This window comes from Rhinolophus sinicus, chromosome 1 (genome assembly GCF_057876585.1).
Source record: "Rhinolophus sinicus isolate RSI-liver-muscle chromosome 1, RSI-T2T, whole genome shotgun sequence".
Taxonomy (NCBI): domain Eukaryota; kingdom Metazoa; phylum Chordata; class Mammalia; order Chiroptera; family Rhinolophidae; genus Rhinolophus; species Rhinolophus sinicus.
This window is the reverse complement of record NC_142501.1, coordinates 53759340-53780134: the sequence shown is the minus strand read 5'-3', so window position 1 is coordinate 53780134 and position 20795 is coordinate 53759340. Positions and strand designations below refer to the sequence as shown.

The 20795-nt window shown below is 43.3% G+C and overlaps 1 protein-coding gene across 3 annotated transcripts; it reads left to right on the top strand.

Annotated features, from left to right (window-relative positions):
• Positions 1 to 3803: 3803 nt before the first annotated feature.
• On the top strand, positions 3804 to 20055 carry SMAGP (small cell adhesion glycoprotein). Of its 3 annotated transcripts, none has more exons than XM_019724549.3 (4): positions 3804 to 4429; positions 5416 to 5487; positions 18532 to 18609; positions 19309 to 20055. In XM_019724549.3, exons 2-4 carry the CDS (start codon positions 5454 to 5456, stop codon positions 19485 to 19487), a joined length of 291 nt encoding a protein of 96 aa, XP_019580108.1. In that variant the 5' UTR covers positions 3804 to 4429; positions 5416 to 5453; the 3' UTR covers positions 19488 to 20055. The 3 variants fall into 3 exon arrangements, with proteins under 3 accessions (XP_019580108.1, XP_088655555.1, XP_074181785.1); XM_088799429.1 differs by lacking the exon at positions 3804 to 4429 and adding an exon at positions 4502 to 4638; XM_074325684.2 differs by lacking the exons at positions 3804 to 4429; positions 5416 to 5487 and adding an exon at positions 16497 to 16589.
• Positions 20056 to 20795: the final 740 nt, after the last annotated feature.

Here is a 20795-nt window from a genome sequence, read left to right as displayed (position 1 = left end):
TGGATTCTTTATTTGACACAGGGAGTTGTCCCAGCCCAGCACACTGCTCTCCACTTGGGCAAGGTTATTGAGTCCATCCCAGGTTCAGAAAGCTTTAGTCACATTCCTGACCTCCAGCTCACCCTACCTCCTGGCTGTAACTCTGTAATGATGCCTCAATCTAGGTGCTATACTACATCCCCTCCCCCCACCTTTGGTTAATAAGCAATTACCCTTGGAAAGGGGTTACATTTTAGAGCTGCATCTAACATTTATAATCTCGTCCTTGGTGTAAGTAAGGATCTGAGCAGGATGGAAGAAGAAATGGAACTCCAAGTGAAGGGAAAGGATACAAAGTATAATATAATGAAAATGGCATGGAATTAGGAATCAGAAGTCCTGGATTCAAGTCCTATCATTAGCTTCTGTGAAAACATTAAAAAACTAAATTTGAAGTCCTACTATCCTGATAAACACACGTACTCATGCAAAAGTTCATCTTTGCTTTTGTTTCTAAGGGGGATGGACGACGTCACCTTTTTGTTCAGTCATTAATCAAGCATTTATTGAGCACCTGTTCTGTGCCACGCACTGTACTAGGTACTAAAGAAACAATGATGAGGAAAAATAGTTAAGAACTTTATATAGAGAGAATACTGAGCAGGGAGACAATGGGCAGGATTTAACAATGGGTTATAAGAGGACACATGATGAAGACCCAAGTTTTAAGGAACTATCCTGGTTAGGCTTGAGAGACTAGAATTTGATGGTGCCATTCCCAGAAATGGTGACTATAGGAGGAAGTGCATTGTATGTAGGTTCTCTGGTTGCAAGCAACAAATTAAGCAATAAAGGATATGTTCCAAGGATATTAGGCAGCTCTGAACTGAAAGAACAGAGCTGAAAGAACAACCAGGCTGCAGGTGTCTGTAGCAGGAATGTGTGGCTTGTCCCTCTAGGCAGCTGTCATTGAAAGACTCAACTTGAGCCACCTTCTGCCATCATGTCCTTTCCAGATCCCGATTCCCTGGAGAAAGAACCTGGCCCAGTTTGGGGGGAGGGATGTTAGTGTCTACAATGACAGGAAGACCAGTGGTGGGGGTGGTAGTAAGAGGGTAGAAGTACAAGGAAACTTGAGGTGATAGAAGTGTTCTTAATTTCGGTTGTGGTGCTAGTTTCATGGGTGTATACATGTGTCAACAAAGTATACACTTTATGTGCAGTTTATTGGGTATCCTATTACAAATATTAGACTCAAGGAGTCTGAGAACTTGCAGGACTTTTCCAGTAGATATGTCCATTAGGGAACTAGAAATACATGTTTTTATTTAGAAGTCATTTTTCTAAGATCTAATCCTGTTAATCTTTTATTTAAAAACCTTCAGAGGCTCTCTACTGCTGTAATGGAGAGGCAGTCGCATGCCCACCTCTAAAAGGCCTACTGCCTGTATGTTAATACCTCTTCAGGAAGGCATCCCAGTCCCTTGGAATCACTGCTGAGAATGATACTCCAAGGGTATTGGAAGGGAGAGGGAAATACTGGGAATATAGGCCCCTAGCTTTCCAAGGCCCTCCATGATCTGCTTGGAATGCCCCGCCAAGTCATCTGGCAAAACCTAGTTCAAGCCTTTTCTCTGCCACTTTCACTGACCCTCATCTCCTAGGAAACTGATCCTCTTTGGGGAGTGTGCCAGAGAGCGCTTCCAGGGCTTACGGAACTGTGAGGAAGACAAGTACCCAAGGTAACTGCTACAGCAGAGGCACAATTGAAGTGGAAAATTTTACTAAATTGTGAGATTGACACTTCCATTTGCTTATTTAGGGTAGGCAGTCCCAGTAAGGAACCAAATTGTTTGCCCCGATATACAAAATAGTAAAGTTGTCCAGAAGAAAGGCTAGGACTTCTAAGACTGCCATCTTGGCAGCAGCACCAGAAGGGGCTAAATCAAGCCAGTAAAATTGGGCGGAGATGAGTATCTCTTATCCCCTGTCCTGAGGCCCCTGGAGGTCTGCTGACAAATGCATGGCTGCTTCAGTTTCTGAGGTTTAGCATTTAATCCTTGGAGAACACAGGTAGGTCACCGCCACGTGGTTTCTTCATCAGCTATCTGTAGGATTAATTGTGAGAACATCACCCAGTACCTGCCTGCCAGGAATTTGAAGGACAATATTAACAGACTAGATAAGAAACCCAGAGTACACTAGAAACATCCAGGATGTCTAGGATAAACCAAAAAGCAGAGTACACACACTGCTTAAAATAATTGCTATTTTATGCTAAACTGGTGCTGAGCATGTGCATATTGGATCCTATTTTCCTGCATGTTTACACTTTTAAAATGAATGGTATGTGCCTACAGGGATAAAGTCATGTACCAGCAAACCTTTTAAGCTTACATTTTAAAGTGGAAAAAAAAAGATGCTTGTGAGAGATTAGTAACCATTAAATTGTGAAAGTTACACAGCCTCTGAGAGTCTGTGGTTCTAACAGTTTTCAATACATGATGGAATATGCTATGGGAGACCAACCCAGATACAAGAAAAATCTCAACCTTTCCTGGAATCCATGGTCAACTTGTCAATAAATGCGAACTGTCGCCCTATGGAATTAAACCCTTAGGATTTGAATTTCCTTTTCTCTTGATTATTCTTTTGTCTGAGGACTGACCAGGCTGACCTTTTTATTAACTTATATATGTCTTGTCTATGTGTTACTTTCTTTGCCTTCCTTGGTTGGCGTGGTGGTTTTTCTGAACGTGGCTTTCTTCTTCACTGATCACTGCTATGCCTTTAAAATAATACTTACATAAAATTAATTTCATCAACTTATTCTGTTTTTTCCTCTGTTTTTTACCAATCAAATACGTAATATCTTTAGGAATGAAAGCAACTACTCTTGCTTATTTTATGACTTTGCTTTTTTTCCTCACACTATGCCTCTACTCTCTGAGTCTATTCCAGTCTTTGTTCTCCAAATGAACATTCACAGTCTCTGTCTATTGATCTGTATAAATACCGATTTCCCAAATCAAGAGAACTCTTCACAGGAATAAGAAGTAAGCACACGGGCAGCCGGTTAGCTGAGGTGGTCAGAGCGTGGTGCTCTTAACAAGGAGGTTGCTGGTTTGATCCCCACATGGGCCACTGTGAGCTGCGCCCTCCACAACTAGGTTAAAACTACTACTTGACTTGGAGCTGATGAGCCCTGGAAAAAAACACTTAAATAAAAGTTTTTAAAAACAAAGTAAGCACAGAAGTCCATTATTACTGGGATGGAAGGCAGAATAACCACAAGAGTTCTAACCCTAAGTAGGAAGCCTTAGGGTTACCAGGCTGCAGGTGTCTGTTGATGAAACTGGGACCCAGTGGGACTGCTGCTAGTCTGCATTTATTGAGCTAGTGTTTATTGAGCACTTACTATGTGCCAAGTAACGTTCTAATGCTGTAGAAGAATTAACTCATTCCATCCCCACAGTAACTCTGTGAGACAACTATTGCCCCATAAAGAGAAATGAAACAGAAGTTGAGTTGCCCAAGATCACACAGCACAACGGATCCAGAGCCTGTGTTTATACGATCACATCCTTAGTCAGAGTTCGTCATTAATTTGGGAACATTTCCTCCTACGAAGAAGTGATTCAAGAGGTGGCTAAAATATGGCAGTGATTAATAGTTAAACCGAGGTGCTTACCATGTGCTAGAACCGTGGGTATGAAACGGCCTCACAGGCATTATCACTTCCAGTCGCCCATTTCAGGGATGAGGGAACACATGTTACAGATGTTAATTGGCCCACACAGCTAACAAGCTGCGGAGCTGGGACTGTTTGAATCCAAAGTCCACGCGGCTCCACTACCTCAGAGGAATGTGGGGCAAGGAAGATCCGGTTGGGGCGCCGTTCCTCTCCCCACTTCACACCTCCGTTTCCCGACCTGCGGTGCCTGCTAAGTTACCTTATGCTCCAAGTTTCTGGACACAGACCTATTTACGTAAATGCTATGCAAACGCAAGTAAATATAACTTTCCACACTTGTTGAAATTTCAAATAACGTGGATGGCGAGGCAAGCGGACGGATCCCATTTAGCCCGAGGGTCAGATCCCATGCCCTCCGGAACCTCAGGGCGAGGGAGGAAGAGGCTCCGGATGGAGAGTAAAGTGACAATCGGAGAAGGAAAAGCAGCCTTTCCTCCCGGGGGAGCAGAGGCGGCCCGGCGGGCAGAGGGAACCTGCAGAGGGCGGTTTCTCCCTTTTCCTGTCCCACCCAGTCGGCCGGCCCCCCACCCCCACTCGTGGCCGGCCTCGGCAGCAAACCGCGCGTCTCTCCGCGGCTTCCTGCGGCGGGTCCCTCCGTGGGGCTGCACGAGTCTATGCGGTTCCCGCCCCCGTCGAGTTCAAAAGGACGCGCGGGGAGGCGCCGGCCCTTCCCCGGCAGCCCGTCCGACTGGTAAGGTGAGCACGCGGAGGAGGGGACCTGGGAGGGCGGAGGGCGAGGCGAGACGGGCGCTCACACTCACACTGCAGGCACGTCGGCCGCGGCAGGAACTGAAACCGAGAGCCGACGGAGCTCGGCCCTGGGCTGGAGCCTCCCGTCGTGGCTGCTGGGAACCGGGTGCCCGGGACCGGCCACCCTCGGAGCGCAGCGAGCCCGCCTGGTGCCGGTAAAACAGGAGGGCCGGGGCCAGGGATCAGGGGGCGGGGCCGCGGGGCGAACCCCGATGTCTGCAGAGGTGCCGAGGGTCCCCAGGGCTCCTGAGGCTTGGGCTGGGCCAAGTGGAGCTCGGCCCTAGTGGCCGGCTCGTGGGGTTGGGTAGACCGCGCGGACGGCGCAGTGGACAATGAAAGGAGGACTGAGTGGAGCGGGCCGAGCCCTGTCCACAGGTTGTCTCAGGACAAAAGGCAACTGAGGACCCTCACCTCTAGTTTCCTTTGTCTGGCTCACCCCACGCCCAGGGTACACCCCAGCCCCCTACGCCGGCCCCCAAGCCTGGGCGCTGGTCGAGCGTTCCCCAGCCCTCCACTTAGCGGATGGCTCCGCCCAAGCTCCCAACAGTGAAAGAACTGGGTACCTGTTACCACGGTTTGATGAAACTGGGGACGCTGCTAATTTGCATACCTTTGCGTAACTTTCTCTGGCCTTGAGAAATCTCTTAATTAAATGTGGTGACCCAGTGAAAGGATCGCTGGGTAAAACGTACAAAGGTAATGCACCCCAAGTACAAGAGGTCTCACAGATCCTCCCTCAGTACCTGCAGCCTGAGGAGATACTCAGGGAAACCCAAAGAGAAGGGTTCATACTAGCTTCACAGGGAAAAGAGGAAATGGGGAAGGGACTCAGGGAGATCTTGCACCAAAGGCTTTCCTGGGATTTCCAGTTGTCTCCAGCCCCAGACAGGGGCCCACCCACCTCATTCCTGTCTTTGTCCGTCTTCCTACAGATCTGCTCCTTCCTCAGGGTGCCCATCCACTTGCTGCAATGACTAGCCTCCCAGCCACGCCTTCTCCAGGAGGTAGGTCTTTCCCTGTAGGAATGGCAGAGACTTATTCAACATCCCCACCCCCCAGTTCAATCCTGGAATGGCCTGAGGCCTCAGGAAGACCCTCCCACCTAACTCTGCCTGACTCCCCTCTTACCCCCCCCAAAAAAAAAAACAAGGTACTGGGAGGAAGCCTAAGGCAACTAGAATGTGCACTTTAGTGCAGTTTATTTTTTAATTTTTTTAAATTATTTTTTTCAGTTACAGTTGACATTCACTATTATTTTATATTAGTTTCAGGTTTATAGCATAGTGGTTAGACAGTTATATAATTTATACATTGATCCCCCTGATTAGTGCCCACCTAGCACTATACGTAGTTGTTGTAACATTATTGATGATATTCTCTATGCTGTACTTTTTTAAAAATACCAATTTGTATTTCTTAATCCCTCCACCTTTTTCACCCAGCTCCCCAACTTTCCTCTCCTCTGGCAACCATCAATTTGTTCTCTGTATCTATGAGTCTGTTTCTGTTTTGTTTGTTTGTTTATTTTGTTCTTTAGAGTCCACATTTAAATATTTGTCTTTCTCAGTCAGACATATTTCACTTAGCATAATGCCCTCTAGGTCCATCTATGTTGTCGCATAGTGCAGTGTAAATCTAAAGTCTCATGTTCCTGGCACTACCAGTTAAAGTTTTGTGACCTTGAGCAAGTTATCTAACCGCTAAGCTCCAGTTTCATTTATAAAATGGAGGGAAATAGTACCTATCTTATGAGGTTATCTGTGAGGGTTAAATGAGATAACCTATATAATAGCGTAGTTTTTCATACCTAGTAAACACTCAATAACATTGGTTATTATTATTACTGGGTGCTTGTTAGAAACCCACCTCTTTCTGGAAAGGAATTCCTGACTGCTTTCTAATTCCACTCTTCTGAAGATACACTCCAGCATCAAAAACCCTTAACATGCTCAGGCAGGGATCCATCTCTCATCATGTTGAGATGGATTCCCTTCATTTTATAACCAAGCTGAGCTAGATAAACATCAGGTATTCATTGTTTCCATTATGTGCTAGTGAGGGTAAGGGATGAGCAAAACCTTGGTGGTTCTCTACACCTTTGTTTTCATATACGCAGATTCATTTGTCATTCTCTGTTTTACTGATGTGGAAACAGGTGAGTGGCAACCCCAAGGAAATCTAAAACAGTGTCCTCTGTAACTAGTGATGCACACAGTTCAAACCCTTTGTTGTCTGGTAAGAGATAATAAAAGGAAGAGATGTGTAGCAGTTTAGATTGGTCAGCAAAGGCTTCATGAGTGGGGCCCTTACCCTTGAAAGATGGATGAGGTGTGTACAGGCAAAGCAGGTGCAGTGGCTATTCTAGATAAAGGCAGTGCCATGTGTGAAATTACAGAGACTGGGTTTACCTTGGGGGGGCAGGGGGGTCCTGGAGGAGAGGGCAGAGGACCTCCAGAATAAACCTGCCCATAGGGAACACAGGTGATGCTTGGGCAGGTAGCTGAGGAATTAGGACTTGGGCAAAAGGTGAACTGCTTACATTTTTTAAAAATTTGTGGTGAAATATACATAATATAAATGTTTCCATTTTAACCATTTTTTAGTGTACAGTTTAGTGGTATTAAGTATTTATTAACATTCACATTGCTGTGCAACCATCAATACCATCCATGATATAACAGTATTACAATTTCCTTAACTTTTTCTCTTCCTAAACTGAAACTCTGTTCATTAAACAGTAACTCCCTGTTTCCCCTCAGTCCTTGACAACCACCATTATACTTTCTATCTGTATAAATTTCACTAGGTGTCTCATATAAGTGGAATCATACAATATTTGTCCTTTTCTGTCTGGCTTATTTCACTTAGCATAACATTTCCAGGGTTCATTCATGTGGTAGCATGTGTCAGAATTCTTTCCTTTTTAAGGCTGAAACATATATATATATATATATATATATATATATATATATATATATATATATATATGATTTTGTGTATATATAATATATATAATTTTTATATAGTATATATTATTATATCATTGTGTTTATCCATTCATCCATTGATAGATACTGGGTTGTTTCCACCTTTTGGCTATTGTGAATAATGCTTCTACGTATAAACATGGGCAAACAAATACCTCTTCGAGTCCCTGCTTTTCATTCTTTTGCATATATGCCCAGAAGTGGAATTGTTGGGTCATGTGGTAATTCTATGTTTAATTTTTTGAGGAGCCACCATACTGTTTTCTACAGAGACTGCACCATTTTACTTTCCCACCAGCAGTGCACAAGGGTTCCAGTTTCTCCGCAGTCTCCTTGTTTTCTGTGTTGTTGGTTTTTTTATAGTAGCTATTCTAATGGGTGTGAAGTGGTATCTCATTGTGGTTTCGATTTGCAGTTCCCTAATGCTTAGTGATGTTGAGCATCTTTTCATGTGCCTAAAAGCCATTTTCTTTGGAAAATGCTTATTCAAGTCCTTGTCTATTTTTTAATTAGCTTATTTGGTGGTGGTGGTGGTGGTTGTTAAGTTGTATATTTACATGCTTGACCCAATGAATAGAGAGGTATTTTAGGACCTATTATACAGTCCCCTATCCACTGGGTCTAAGCAAACATAAATTCAGAGACAGGAAGGGAGAAATCACAAATAGGGTGTGGGCTTGTACTTTGAAGGATGGGATCATTGCGAGTCTTTCACATCTCTTCCCCACCTGCCACCTCTGCCCTCTCACCCACTTTTCCCCAGTCAATCTATAAAGATCTCCTAAAGGAGTATCGATTTCTTGGAGTGTTGAAAGTGAAGATCGCATTATGACTTTCATGGGTCCTTGGCACTTGTGCTTTTGTAGGCCCATTCCTCCATTAAAAATGACATATATTAAAAATTGTATTTTACAACTGTGTTGGTATGAGGAAAACTATAATATTAATATAATAAAATCATTAACTCTTGTATTTGTAATTAATCATTGATATAACAGTATTACAATTTCCTTAACTCGAACATTTGATTTTTTCTTGTGATTTAAAAAAAAATTAAAATCATTAAAAACCATTTTCATGGGCCCCTGGTACTGTGGACCCTCAGCGTTGGGCCTGCTGTTCCTAGTGCATAAATCACCCTGTTGGAAGCAGGGTGGAGTGGAACCCAGCATTGTGAGCTCCACCAGCCCACAAGTAAAACCCATCCCTTGCCCCCTAATCACACTAGCGGCCTCCTAGGTTTTCCTCACTCTGGATTACACACTCAGCATTTTTCATCTCGCTTATGCCTCACCTCAACCCTGAGAGCAGGTTTTATTCTCATTTTACAGAAGCAAAAACTGAGGTTTAGGAAGTTAAGAAATTGTCAGAAGTTAAGAAATTCTCCCAAGGTCATGTGGCTAATAATTGGAGAGGCAGGATTGTGTGCCAAGTCTGATTTACTCCAGAGCCTGTGTTCTTTCTGTCATGGTATACTGCTCTCAAAGTCTCACTCCGCCCCACTGGCCAGGGCACATGAAAGAGAAGGAAGGAGAAAGGGAGCAGAATTCCAGGGCAGGTTCCCATGGGAAGGAGAATTGGGCGAGCCGCCCTGTGTTGGGCCGGTCTAGAGCAAATAAGTAGGTTGGCAGACTCAGGTGGCAAAGGATCTGATGCCTCCGTGATAACAGATTTAGGGAAACAAGGGCCACAAAGAAACCAACCGGTATCTAGGTTAACAACAACAACAAAAAGATGAGAACAAAATAGACCTTGAAATTCATTCACTGTTGGCTAGGATTTGGGTGGAGCCTAAAACTTTATTGTGGTCCTGTGTCCCAGGCCTCCCACCTGAAAGAAAAACCTGTCCTATATTCTTTCCAAGCCTGAGAAGGGAAGGAAGAAAGTATCATTATTATTCCTTTGTTAGACTGGGAGACAGAAGAGAAGTGGGGTAGAAACCAGAGGTAACGGGGGAAAAGGTGTAAGCCATTCCCCCCCTTTTAGTCCAGGATTCCTGAATTTAGTTTACTTTAATGTTGTTATTATTTGTTTGTTTTTCATTAAAAAGCTATTCCATGCCCCTCAGGAAAAACCCGTACGGAAAAGTTTATATTTGTATATATTTATAGTTTTAATTTACTTTTTTTACAAACACATAATCATACTACACATACTGCGCCAGCAATTTGCTTTTTTCATCTAACCATATGTCCTGTCCCAGTAATTGCAGATGTACCACATTCTTCTTAACAACTGTATAGAGTTTCCAGGATGAATGGCCTGTAATTTATGTAATCACTCTTCTGCCGATGGACATTCAGATATGTGTCACTCCTGTAAATACTGCTCCAGTGAACACCCTTTCCATCTGCAATAAAATTCCAAGAACCAAACCCAGTGGACACGTAAACAAAAAGTTTCACTGGGGCAGAGCAGGACGTTTCCAGAACTTGGAGAGTTGGTGGTATGTGGTTGAAAGAACCCTGGGATGAAGAGATAGATTTGAAACCCACCTCAGCCAACCGCTGAGTGACCCTGGGCTTGCTGAGCTGCCTCAGTTTCCTGGCTTGTACGTAATGATAACACCAACCCTGCTTGCATCACATTCTTGGGGTGAGCAGAAGATAATGTATGTTTTATAAACCAGAAATCATAAACACAGATTACAGTTCTGATACTTAATCATCAGCTTTCAGGACACTCTGTGACCTTTAGTCTGAGAAAAGCTCTTTTGTATGGAGTTCACACATTTCATTATTTTTTTAAATAAACATTTTATTTTGGAATAATTTTAGATTTATAGAAAAGTTGCAAAAATAGTACAGAGAGTTCCCATATCTCCTTCAGCCAGTTTCCTCTAATGTCAGTATCCTACATGGCCATGGTACCTTTGTGAAAAACCAAGAAGTGAACATTGGTACAATACTGTTAATTAACTCAACTGCAGACTTCACTGAGATTTCACCAGTTCGAAAATGTGATTTTGAAGTGAATGCTGACAGAACACTTTCAATTTGTAAAAATTTCAAAATGAAGGCTGAGAAAGGTCCTGAGGGTCAGCTAGCTCAACTACCCATTCTGTGCTAGAATTCTCTCTGCATTACCTGAAGCTTTTGTCCAGTTTTACTCTTCCTTCTGTGCGGGAGACATCTGTCTCCCATTAGTTTCTGCCAGTTTTGTACAGATCATCTGTTGGCGCATCTGAATACAGCATTCAAGCTCTAGACTCCCCCTAAGTTTTCTGTCTGCGCTTTCTCTTGCAAGCTTTCCTTATCTGATACAGTTTCCAAATCATGCACTGTGTTGACTGCTCACCCCAAAATTGTGACACCCAGATGCAACTCAGCAGTCTAGGAGTGGCACAAAGGACTACACTCTTGCCTCTACTATTAGAGACCATATTTATATTAATGGTGCCTAATGGAACATCAAGTTTTAAATTCTTATGATTAGGAAAGTAATTATTATCATAAGAAATTTGGAAGATAAAATAAAACATGTAGTAGAGAAAAATAAAAAGCATTCCAAACTCTACAACCCAGCTATCACTCTTGCTACTATTTTGGGGTATATCCTTCCAGTGTCAGTTGCTTTAGAGTGACCCCACGGTAATCTTTGATATATGCTGCCATTAGGCCAGTGCTTTCCCATTCTTCCCCCAGTCCCCATTTTTCCTGTGAGTAATTGGTTTCCTAGACATAAGAGCAAGGAATCTGGTAAGTAATCATCTTGTTCCATTTAGCCCATTTCTCCAGTCATTTGAAATCTCTGTTTATCAGCTTCCTAATTGCCCCTCTAGCTTGGAGTCTCTCACAGATATGTCAATCCTTCCCTGAGTCTGCAGGGGTCTACATTTACCCAAGGACACTAAGCCCATGTGGAAGGCACCAGTACAGTGGAACACTAAAACAAACTAACAAACTTGCAAATAATTTAATATTCAATATATTTAAAAACAAACCAAAAAGCCAGAGTCATTATCACAAGGGACAAATTATATTACTGGACTTTCTTCTTCCTGTCTTATGATTTAATACTTTTCTTTTGAATTACTTAAAGGCCTTAAGTGAGCCCTGGAATGATTTGACATAATATCAATTCAAAAAGAACTAAGGTCAAATCCCAGTGGGAAAACCTCTGCTTACATTGGTATCACTCACTCCATTCTTTGACAATTACTACCCCATTAGTCCTTATAGCCAAGCTGTATCACTTCACAAGGATATTATAAACAGTCTTATCCTATGTTCTGTGATGAGCTGCTCTCTACTCATCAGCACCTTCAATTCTTCTTAAACCCCCTCCACATCCTCAGTCTCAATTAATGACCTTGCATTCTATTTTCTGGAGCAAATGAAAGTTCTCTCTCTGGGCGGCCGGATGGCTCAGTTGGTTAGAGCAGGAGCTCTGGACAACAGGGTCGCCAGTTCAATTCCCACAGGGGCCAGTGAGCTGCACCCTCCGCAACTAGATTGCAGACAACAAGCTCCCGCTGAGCTTCCGGAGGGGCGGCCGGATGGCTCAGTTGGTTAGAGTGCGAGCTCTCAGCAACAAGGTTGCCGGTTCAATTCACTGGTGGGCTGTGCCCCCTGCAACTAAAGATTGAAAAAACGGCGACTGGACTTGGAGCTGAGCTGCGCCCTCCACAACTAGATTGAAGGACAACAACTTGGAGCTGATGGGCCCTGGAGAAACACACTGTTCCCCAATATTCCCATATAAAAAAAAAAAGGCAAAAGCATGGTAGAACTGACAAGATAGAAATGATCAAATAATAATTGTAATAAAGTTCTCTGAAGAGAACTACTAACGGCTCCCACTCCCACCTCCATCTGCCTACTACCTGCCTCTGTGCTGTGTATACATTAAACACTTTAATAATGAATGATCCCTGCTCTGTCTGCGGCCAACTCCTCTGTGTGTGCACTAGATTGCATCCCTTCAAAGCCATGGTTCCAGCTACTCCTCTCTCTCATGCATCATCAATCATTCCCTCTCACCTGAGTCATTCCTATCTGTACATAAACATACTGTCATTTCTCCCATCCTAAAAAAAGCAAAAACAAACAAAAAACTTGAACTCCTTCCCCACTCTAGCTACCACCCATTTCTCTGCTCACCTTTACAGCTTTTCAATATTATGGCTAGCCCTACCTTGAACTTGCTGTTACCCATCTACCTGGACTGTTCCTCCCCCAGGTTTCTGCACGCCTGCCTCCCCTTCTATAGGTCTTTACTCAGGCCACCTCATCAGGGACACTCCCAACCACCCCTGTCCACAGCCCAACTCCCCCGTCCCCCTTCCTGCTTGTTTTTTTTTTTTTACATACCACTAATCCACGTATAATACACTATATTTTTTACTTATTTATTTTGTGTATGGTCCATCTTCCCTCCGAATGTAAATTGTATGAAAAAAGTGTTTTTCAATTGTGGTAAAATTATGCATCACATAAAGTTTACAGTTTTAAGTATATAGCTCTGTGGCATTAAGTACATTCACATTGTTATGCAACCATCGCCCATCCATCTCCAGAACTTTTTCATCTTCCCAAACTAAAACTGTGCCCGTTAAATACTAACTCCCTATTCTCCCGTTTCTGCCTCCTGATAACCACTGTTCTACTTTCTGTCTATATGAATTTGACTACTCTAGATGTCATAATTGGATTCATCCTTTTGTGACCGCTTATTTCACTTATCGTAATGTCTTTAAGGTTCATCCATGTTGTAGCACGGGACAGAATTTCCTTCCTTTTTAAGACTGAATAACATTCCGTTGTATGTATATGCCACGTTGTGTTTATCCAGTCATCTTTTTATGGATATTTGAGTTGTTTCACTTTTCAGTTATGTGAACAATGCTGCTGTGAACACTGACTGGTGTACAAATATCTGTTTGAGTTCCTGCTTTCATTTCTTTTGGCTATATACCCAAAAGTGGAATTGCTGGATCATATGGTAATTCTGTTTAATTTTTTAAGGAACTGTGAAGGCATGGGCTATTTTTTTTTTTATTGGGGAGTATTGGGGAACAGTATGTTTTTCTAGGACCCATTAACTCTAAGTGAAGTCGTTGTTTTCAATCTAGTTATGGGGGGTGCAACTCAGCTCCAAGTCAAGTCGTTGTTTTCAATCTAGTGTGGAGGGCGCAGCTCACTGGTCCATATGGGGATCAAACCGGCGACCTTGGTGTTATGAGCGAGCGCTGCGCTCTAACCAACTGAGCCAACCGGCCGCCCCAGCACAGGATAGTTATTGTTTGTTGTGTTCACTTATCTATGCCCAGAGTCTAAGACAGAGCCTGGCACAGAGTACACACTCACTAAATACTTACTGAATTAACTTTTTAGTTTCTCTGTCTACGGTCCTGGACATTCAGTCTAAGAAGGCTGTGTAGCTTGTCTGAGCCGCTTAGCTCCTAATGCTTGCTGTTGCCAGATCAAGGCCCTCAAAGCAGGCCCTAACAATTTATTCTAGAATTTTGCTGGGAAACCACATCAAGATCACCAGCTGCTTATAGAATCCACCTTCTTTCTATGGCTTTTCAGGCTCCTGGCCCCTCTTTTTTTCTCAGAAGTTCCTACATCACCAATAGTGATCCCATTACGCGTTCTTTCACTGCTCTTGGCTGTCATTTATCTGGATCCCTTTTAGATTAGGCAGGTGGTACTTTCTGGATTGCATCCCTTCTCTTGAGCTCACTTCCCCGTGTCACCAAGCTCCTTCTGCTCCTTTGTGCAAAAATCATTCTCCCTGATAGGAGATAGAGACAAAAAGGGCTGGGGGGAATTCTGCTTTCTCTGTTCCTCCAACCTTCTATCTTCAGGCTCAAACAGCAAGCTTTACCCTTAGCTCCCTTAGCTTTTTAGATTTGTTTGCCAACTTGACTATGTAGAGCTTCCTGACACTATTCTTCTAAGTCTCTGACAGCCTCTAATATAGGCATTTCTGCTATAAAACTTTATGTGCATTTTTTAAAGACCCACATTCTAAAATTACAATACTGAAAACAGACTTATAGCAAAAACAGGATTGGGGCAGACCACTCAATAGTTATGCAACTTTGTAATGAGAACCCTAAAAATATACCAGTCTCAATTAAAATATTAGCAGTTAAATGTCCACCAGCATTTGAACTTCCTGTCCTTTGCCCCCTCTGTCCTTGGGTGTGTGCTACCACCTTTTAAAGTAGGTTCCAGAGAGCCTTTGCTTCCAAAAGAGACCATGTTCATCGAAAATAAAAATCTGATGTGGGATCGGCCTTTTTCATTAACCCACGGTTTTCATATAGAAGTAAATGTCTTTGTACCTCCCTCATTTGTTCTTATTGCTTCACCAGATGGCTTAATATAAGTGGAAACCAACCAATGACTTCATCCAAGGAAGGCACTTCTATTGAATTTTATGTTTCTTACGGTCTTTCAATACTACTGAAACGTTCTTTTTAGTTGTAGAAAGCTTGACTTGATCGCGTCAAACATGAAAGCTGGGAAAGCTGCTTATGAACCAACATCACTTCCTCATTACACTGTCATCGTTCCCTATTTACCAATCACCTATGAGCACATTCCCACTAAAGGAGCATTCTTTGAAGCACAATAGTCTGTGTTTGTAGCTATCTGGTTTTTCTTCCACCTTTATGCATAGCTTTTAAACCCTTGAACTTTTTGGAAAGCTGCCTCCTAGTTATTGTTCATTACTTCTTCCTCTTTTTCCCTATTAGGAAAAAAAGGCCGGTGATAGGAAGATGTAGGATAAATACCTTGCTTGGGCTTTGGAGCAGGTAGACCTGGATTCAGATCTTGGCTCCATCCTGTTCCTTCATGTGTAATGTGAGGCAGGTCACTTAACTCCCCTCCCCTCGGGCCTCAAGGCCCACATTAGCAAATAAAAATACCTACTTTGAAGTGATTGGTTTTCTGTGAATTAATAATTATGTCTATAAGGCACCTAGCACAAAGCAAGGACTTGGTAAATGTCCGCTGTTAAAATTGGGATCATTTGCAGAATTTCCCCAACCAGGAATCACTTCCCTCCCAGATTCTCTTTCCAGGGACTCATCTATATCTGTTCTCTGAACTCTCACTAAAATTCAGCTCCATGGTCGGGTCCCCGGTTGCCCTCATCACTGGCTTCCTAGCATCTGTGACAGTGCCTCTGGCACATAGTAGGTGCAAAATAAATTGTTGAATGATTGAACTGAATCTTACTCGTCTTTATATTTAAGCTTCTGTACATGCATTATTATTCTCGGAGCTTTGTTTATCTTAAGTTCTCAAATGTTTAAAGAAGGCCAAACTCGGAGCAACTCTACAGGAACTCTGGGTCAATGGTGGGAAGATGAAGTGTGAGCAGCCCTGGGAAAGTTGGGGGAGGAAAGTGTGTGTGGTGAATGGCATTAGTCTGAGGCAATGATCAGGTCGATACATTTCAGGGCTTTCTTTTTTTTCAGGGCTTTTCTTTGATGGAAGTCACAGTATAATCTCAGAAATGACACCCCATCACTTTTGTTGTATTGTTTGTTAGAAGCAGGTCTCTCGGTCCATCCAGCACACAGAGAGAGGGGCTTACACAAGGCTGTAAATTCCAGGAAGCTGGGATTATTGGCAGCCATCATCGATGCTGCCCGCCACACTCCCATTTTACAAACCAAGAAACTGAAGCTCAGAGAGGTTTAGCTACTTCCTCAGGGTCACCTAGTTAAATGCTAGTGTAGGAGCCAAACACAGAACAGCTTTCCCTTTTAATCACTCAGCCGATAAACAAAGTCACGTTAATATTTTCAGTAGTTACTATATGATGCTTATGTTTTGTCATTGAATCTTTACAATGGCCCCGCAAAGTTGGTTACTATGGTCCCCATCTGTAACACATGAGAATCCATGAATGCTCATGGTTGTAACCATTTGCCCAAGGCCACAAAGTAGCTGAGAGTGTCCCTAATCCTAAAGCAGAGAATAGTGGAGAAGGGTTTGGTCTGGCCTTGGGAGGGGAGGTGCTCGAGGCAGCCACCTCTCCTTTCTCTGTTGCAGGACTGGGATGGTTCATCAGGCCTCCCCTTCGCCCATGTGACAAAACCCCTCGCCACCATTGGCCCTCTTAGGACTGCTCCCAGGCTCACCAGACCACCGCTGGTAACTTTATTTCAGTCGCCCTGGCTGGAAACCTGACCGTGTCAGGACTGGATAAGAATCCTGCTCATGTCTATGCTCCAGCCACACTGGCCTTTAGAGTCCTCTAGTCTCAGAGCTTTGACTCAGCCTCTTCTCTGCATAGAACGTGTTCCACTTCCTGCATAGAACGTTTACCCTGTAAACTCCTACCCCTGCTTCAGGGCTCGGCACAAATCTTACTTGCTGGGCAGGGTGTTCCTGCTGGAAGACTAGATCAGGCCCCTCTGCCACGTGCTCTCCCTAAGCACCCGAATGTTTCCTTTGTCACCGTTTTCAGTTATCGTAGTTCATAACTGAACTCTGGTGTGGTGGAGGGTGAGCTCCGTGAAGGCAGGCCGTGTCTGTTTGGCTCCCCGTTACATCCCAGCGTGCCTAGCACAGTACCCAGCAAAGAGGAGGCAGTTAATGAGTGCTGCTCTTATTATCTCTTGAATAAATATTGAGATGCCTCCTGTGGGTGATTCCAGAATGGGCCAGCCTGCTTTCTCCCAGGGTACCTCTGTCCTGGAGTAACCTTGACTTAATTGTTACCTTTTCAAACTTGTGTACCAAAATGCTAACCTTTGGGAGAACTGAAGGGCTTCCTGACTTCCCTTGTAAACATTTCCAAGGGCCTTCCGGAGACCACTCGTCCAGTGGTGTTCCCACCCACCCAGGGCAATGACTTTAGGGGTGGGACGTTCAGGCTCTGAAGGAGAGATCGACCGATAGCAGGAGGTGGTGTGGGATACAGTTTAGGGTAGAAGAGGCTTTGTTTCAGAACCTTTCAAATTGCAGGGCCTACTCTGGAAGTGTAGAAAAGGTTTTAATAAGGGAGGAGCCTTATATTATTTAAAAATTATGTTTACAAAGAATTTGTAAGAACACTGAAGAAACACATGTGCCATATAATATAAATATCTGTACATGTATATACACTCATCTTTTGATTTCACTTACGCAAAAATATGCATTTCTAATAATAGCTTACCCTTATTGAGTTACTTACTACATGTCATAAAAACCCTGTAAAGTAAGTACTATTACTTCCATTTTGAAGATGAGGAAGCTGGTCACAGAGAGGTTAGGTGCCATATTTTGCCATGTATAATGCATGCCCGTGTATATTGCACACCCATGTTTTTGGCCCAAACTTTTGGGGCCAAATTAAAATTTTTAATTCAAATTTTTATTTGTTTACATTTAGGTACTTGTTTTTTTGTATCATAAAGGAATTTTAGCATTTATTTTTTAACATATTATGGTACAAGAAATCTTATGTAATAAATAATTACAAAACACAAGAACAGATGCAAGGTACAAGAAATTTTATGTACTGGTAACACATTTACGATACTTATGCATCATAGAAGGCTGAGAACTCTTCATTGTTGCAAGTTCGTGATAAGTTCAACAAAACCGATGACTGTATTCCAGGCTATTATTTTGCATATGGATATCGTCATTGATTTCTAGAGCTACGCTTTTAACCCATAAGCATAAATAAAAGAATTAAAAACATTTATATGGATACAAAATTAGTACTACCCATATATAATGGGCATCCTTGTGTTTCCCTCACAAATTTGGGCAAAAAAGTGCACATTATACACAGCAAAATTCATAATTTACCCACAGCTAGTAAAAGACAGAGCTCAATTATGAATCTTGTCAGTCAGGCTCTAGGGCCCGTACTCTTAACTACTATATTAGGCAGAGAGAAATCCATCAAAATGTTCAGTCTTTGGTGGTGGTTTATTTTCTCCTCTATTCTCCAGGTTTTCTATATGGATTTACTACAGGAGTTAAATGATACATTTTTGAATAGGAGAGAAGGTGGAGTAGTGAAATTAGAAGGATAAACGCATGCTTTAGAACAAAAGAATTCACCCCACTTCCTTTTCTACTTTTCTAAATTTACCAGGACTGATGACCACCCCAATTCTGCAGGCCACTGTGCCCCTGTCCCCAGAAGCTGAAGCCAGCACAGCACTCATTGCAGGTAACAAAGGCTCTGAGACAAAACCAAGGGACCTTCTCAGTTCAGGGGCCATCTTGCTCCACAGACAGCCAGGAACTCAGTGTGATAAACTAGGATTTTCCCTAAACAGGAAAGCACCGCAAAATCCATGAATGGGCTCATTTTGGCATGTAGGTTATCTTACACACACTCACAAGGCTCTGAAAGACTCTTCGAAGCTTCTGTTAGAGGCACTGCTAATAAATGATAGGTTGGGAGTTGGGCACAAATAGATATAGGTACGTATGGGCACTACACTCCAGTACGTGGGTAGGGATGAGGACACGTGTGGTTTGTCGAATGGGGAGCAAGAGGATGGGAAGGAGCAGAGAACCCCCTATGGGCGTCTATGGATTTAAAAAGCCCTTCCTGTTGGAGTAAGCTATTTCCTGTTTGCCTCCTTCCTGTTTTTATCATAATCATCAGGAACTGGTGGAGAGGGAATCCAGTTTTGCCAGAAATCAAAAGCCTTGTGTCCTTAGCTTGAGCACCAAGAGACTAGATACCATGTCCCATGGAAGTTGGGCTTGCTGGGAGAATATGGATTTGGAAGTGGACACTAGTTGATAGCACAGGAGGATCCTTATGAAAAGGGAGGGAATTGTCTAATTCAGGAGACCCCATGAATGACTGGGACGTCCTCAATCCTGAAACATCTCTACATTTTCCCTCCTTTCCAAGTTGTCATCACCGTGGTCTTCCTCACCCTGCTCTCAGTCGTCATCTTGATCTTCTTTTACCTGTACAAGAACAAAGGCAGCTACGTCACCTATGAATCTGCAGAAGGCGAGCCCAGCACCATCCTTCAGATGGAGAGTGACTCAGCCAAGGGCAGGGAGAAGGACGAATATTTCATCTAGTGATTCCCGGGCCCCCAGGAGCTTATCCAGGCTCCAGTGCTAACACACTATTTATTAGATGAAAGTTTTATCCGAAACCGTGAGAAGCATTGATTGATGTGGGCAAACCTGAGCTCCTTTCAGGACACAGGCCCAAATCCAGCATCACTGACCCCCGGGACCAGGGACACAGAGAAAGCTGCTTATGGTATCTGTAGCCAGGCCTTTGTAACACACCAGTTTGTGACTGACCGATGACGTGGAGCTACACCAGGCGACATTGGAGTATGTGCCCAGTCATCTTCAGTTTTTTCACAGGTCAAAGGGAAGACGAGTTAGGGTCCCTGGCTGCTCCTGTCCCCTACCTGGTCACCTGATGATAGCCACAGCGGAGACGGTATCCATAGTTCTTCACGGAGGCTGGATACCACAGTAAAAGGCCAGGAGTGGTAGGAGACTAGAGACCTTACCTCCTGCTGAACGAGCAACATCCCTTAATCTGAGCCCTTCCTATCCGTATTCCCCAAGAACCTCGTACTTAATGCTATTTTTATCAGAATTAAAATTTTTCATTGATCCAGAAATCAGATTATCGTGTGCAAGAAGTAACTACCTTTATTGACTTATCCCTGCTTAAACTTTTTTGGTGTTTTCTTTTGCTTAACTCCTTTGCGTATGTTCTCTCCCAAGCCAAAAGAACCCCAGGGAAGTTTTGGAAGTTCCTTGAACAATCTCAGGTTGAAACAAAGATGGTCCTGGGAAGCTTGTCCCAGAGGAGTGTCAGAAACATACCCTGGGAGATGGATTATCCTCCATCTTGGCAAGGACCCCTTTCCCAGAACCCATTCTCTGTATACACGGAGGAACCAGGAAGAGTCTAGCTGCCACTTTCCCACCAGTGTCCTTTGAATCAAGCCCAGAGAAGCTTCTTGGATCTTAGTCTCAAAATGAGGTATGTTTAAATGGCACAATTGTTTTGGTGGAGATCGTTAGCTCCCCAAATATTGTTTACTTGGGAATTAAGCTCGCTGTCCTTGGAGGTCTTAATGTATTGCTTCCATTGTCCAAGCTCAAGTCCACTCAAGGTAAGACCCAAGAGCTGAGGAATCAATCTTGGTAACCTGGGTTCCAGGAGTTTTCAGTATTTCGCCACACACAACTTTGGAGAAGTTGAAGATCATCCTAAACTTACACAAATTGTTACACTAAAACATCTTCCTCAAGTCAAACTTTAGGGCAAAATAGGAGAATCAGTCATTCCTTTATTTCTGTTTATTTTCTGAATTCCTCTGGCATAATAGACTTTTAAGAATCTGAAAGAACTTAGGA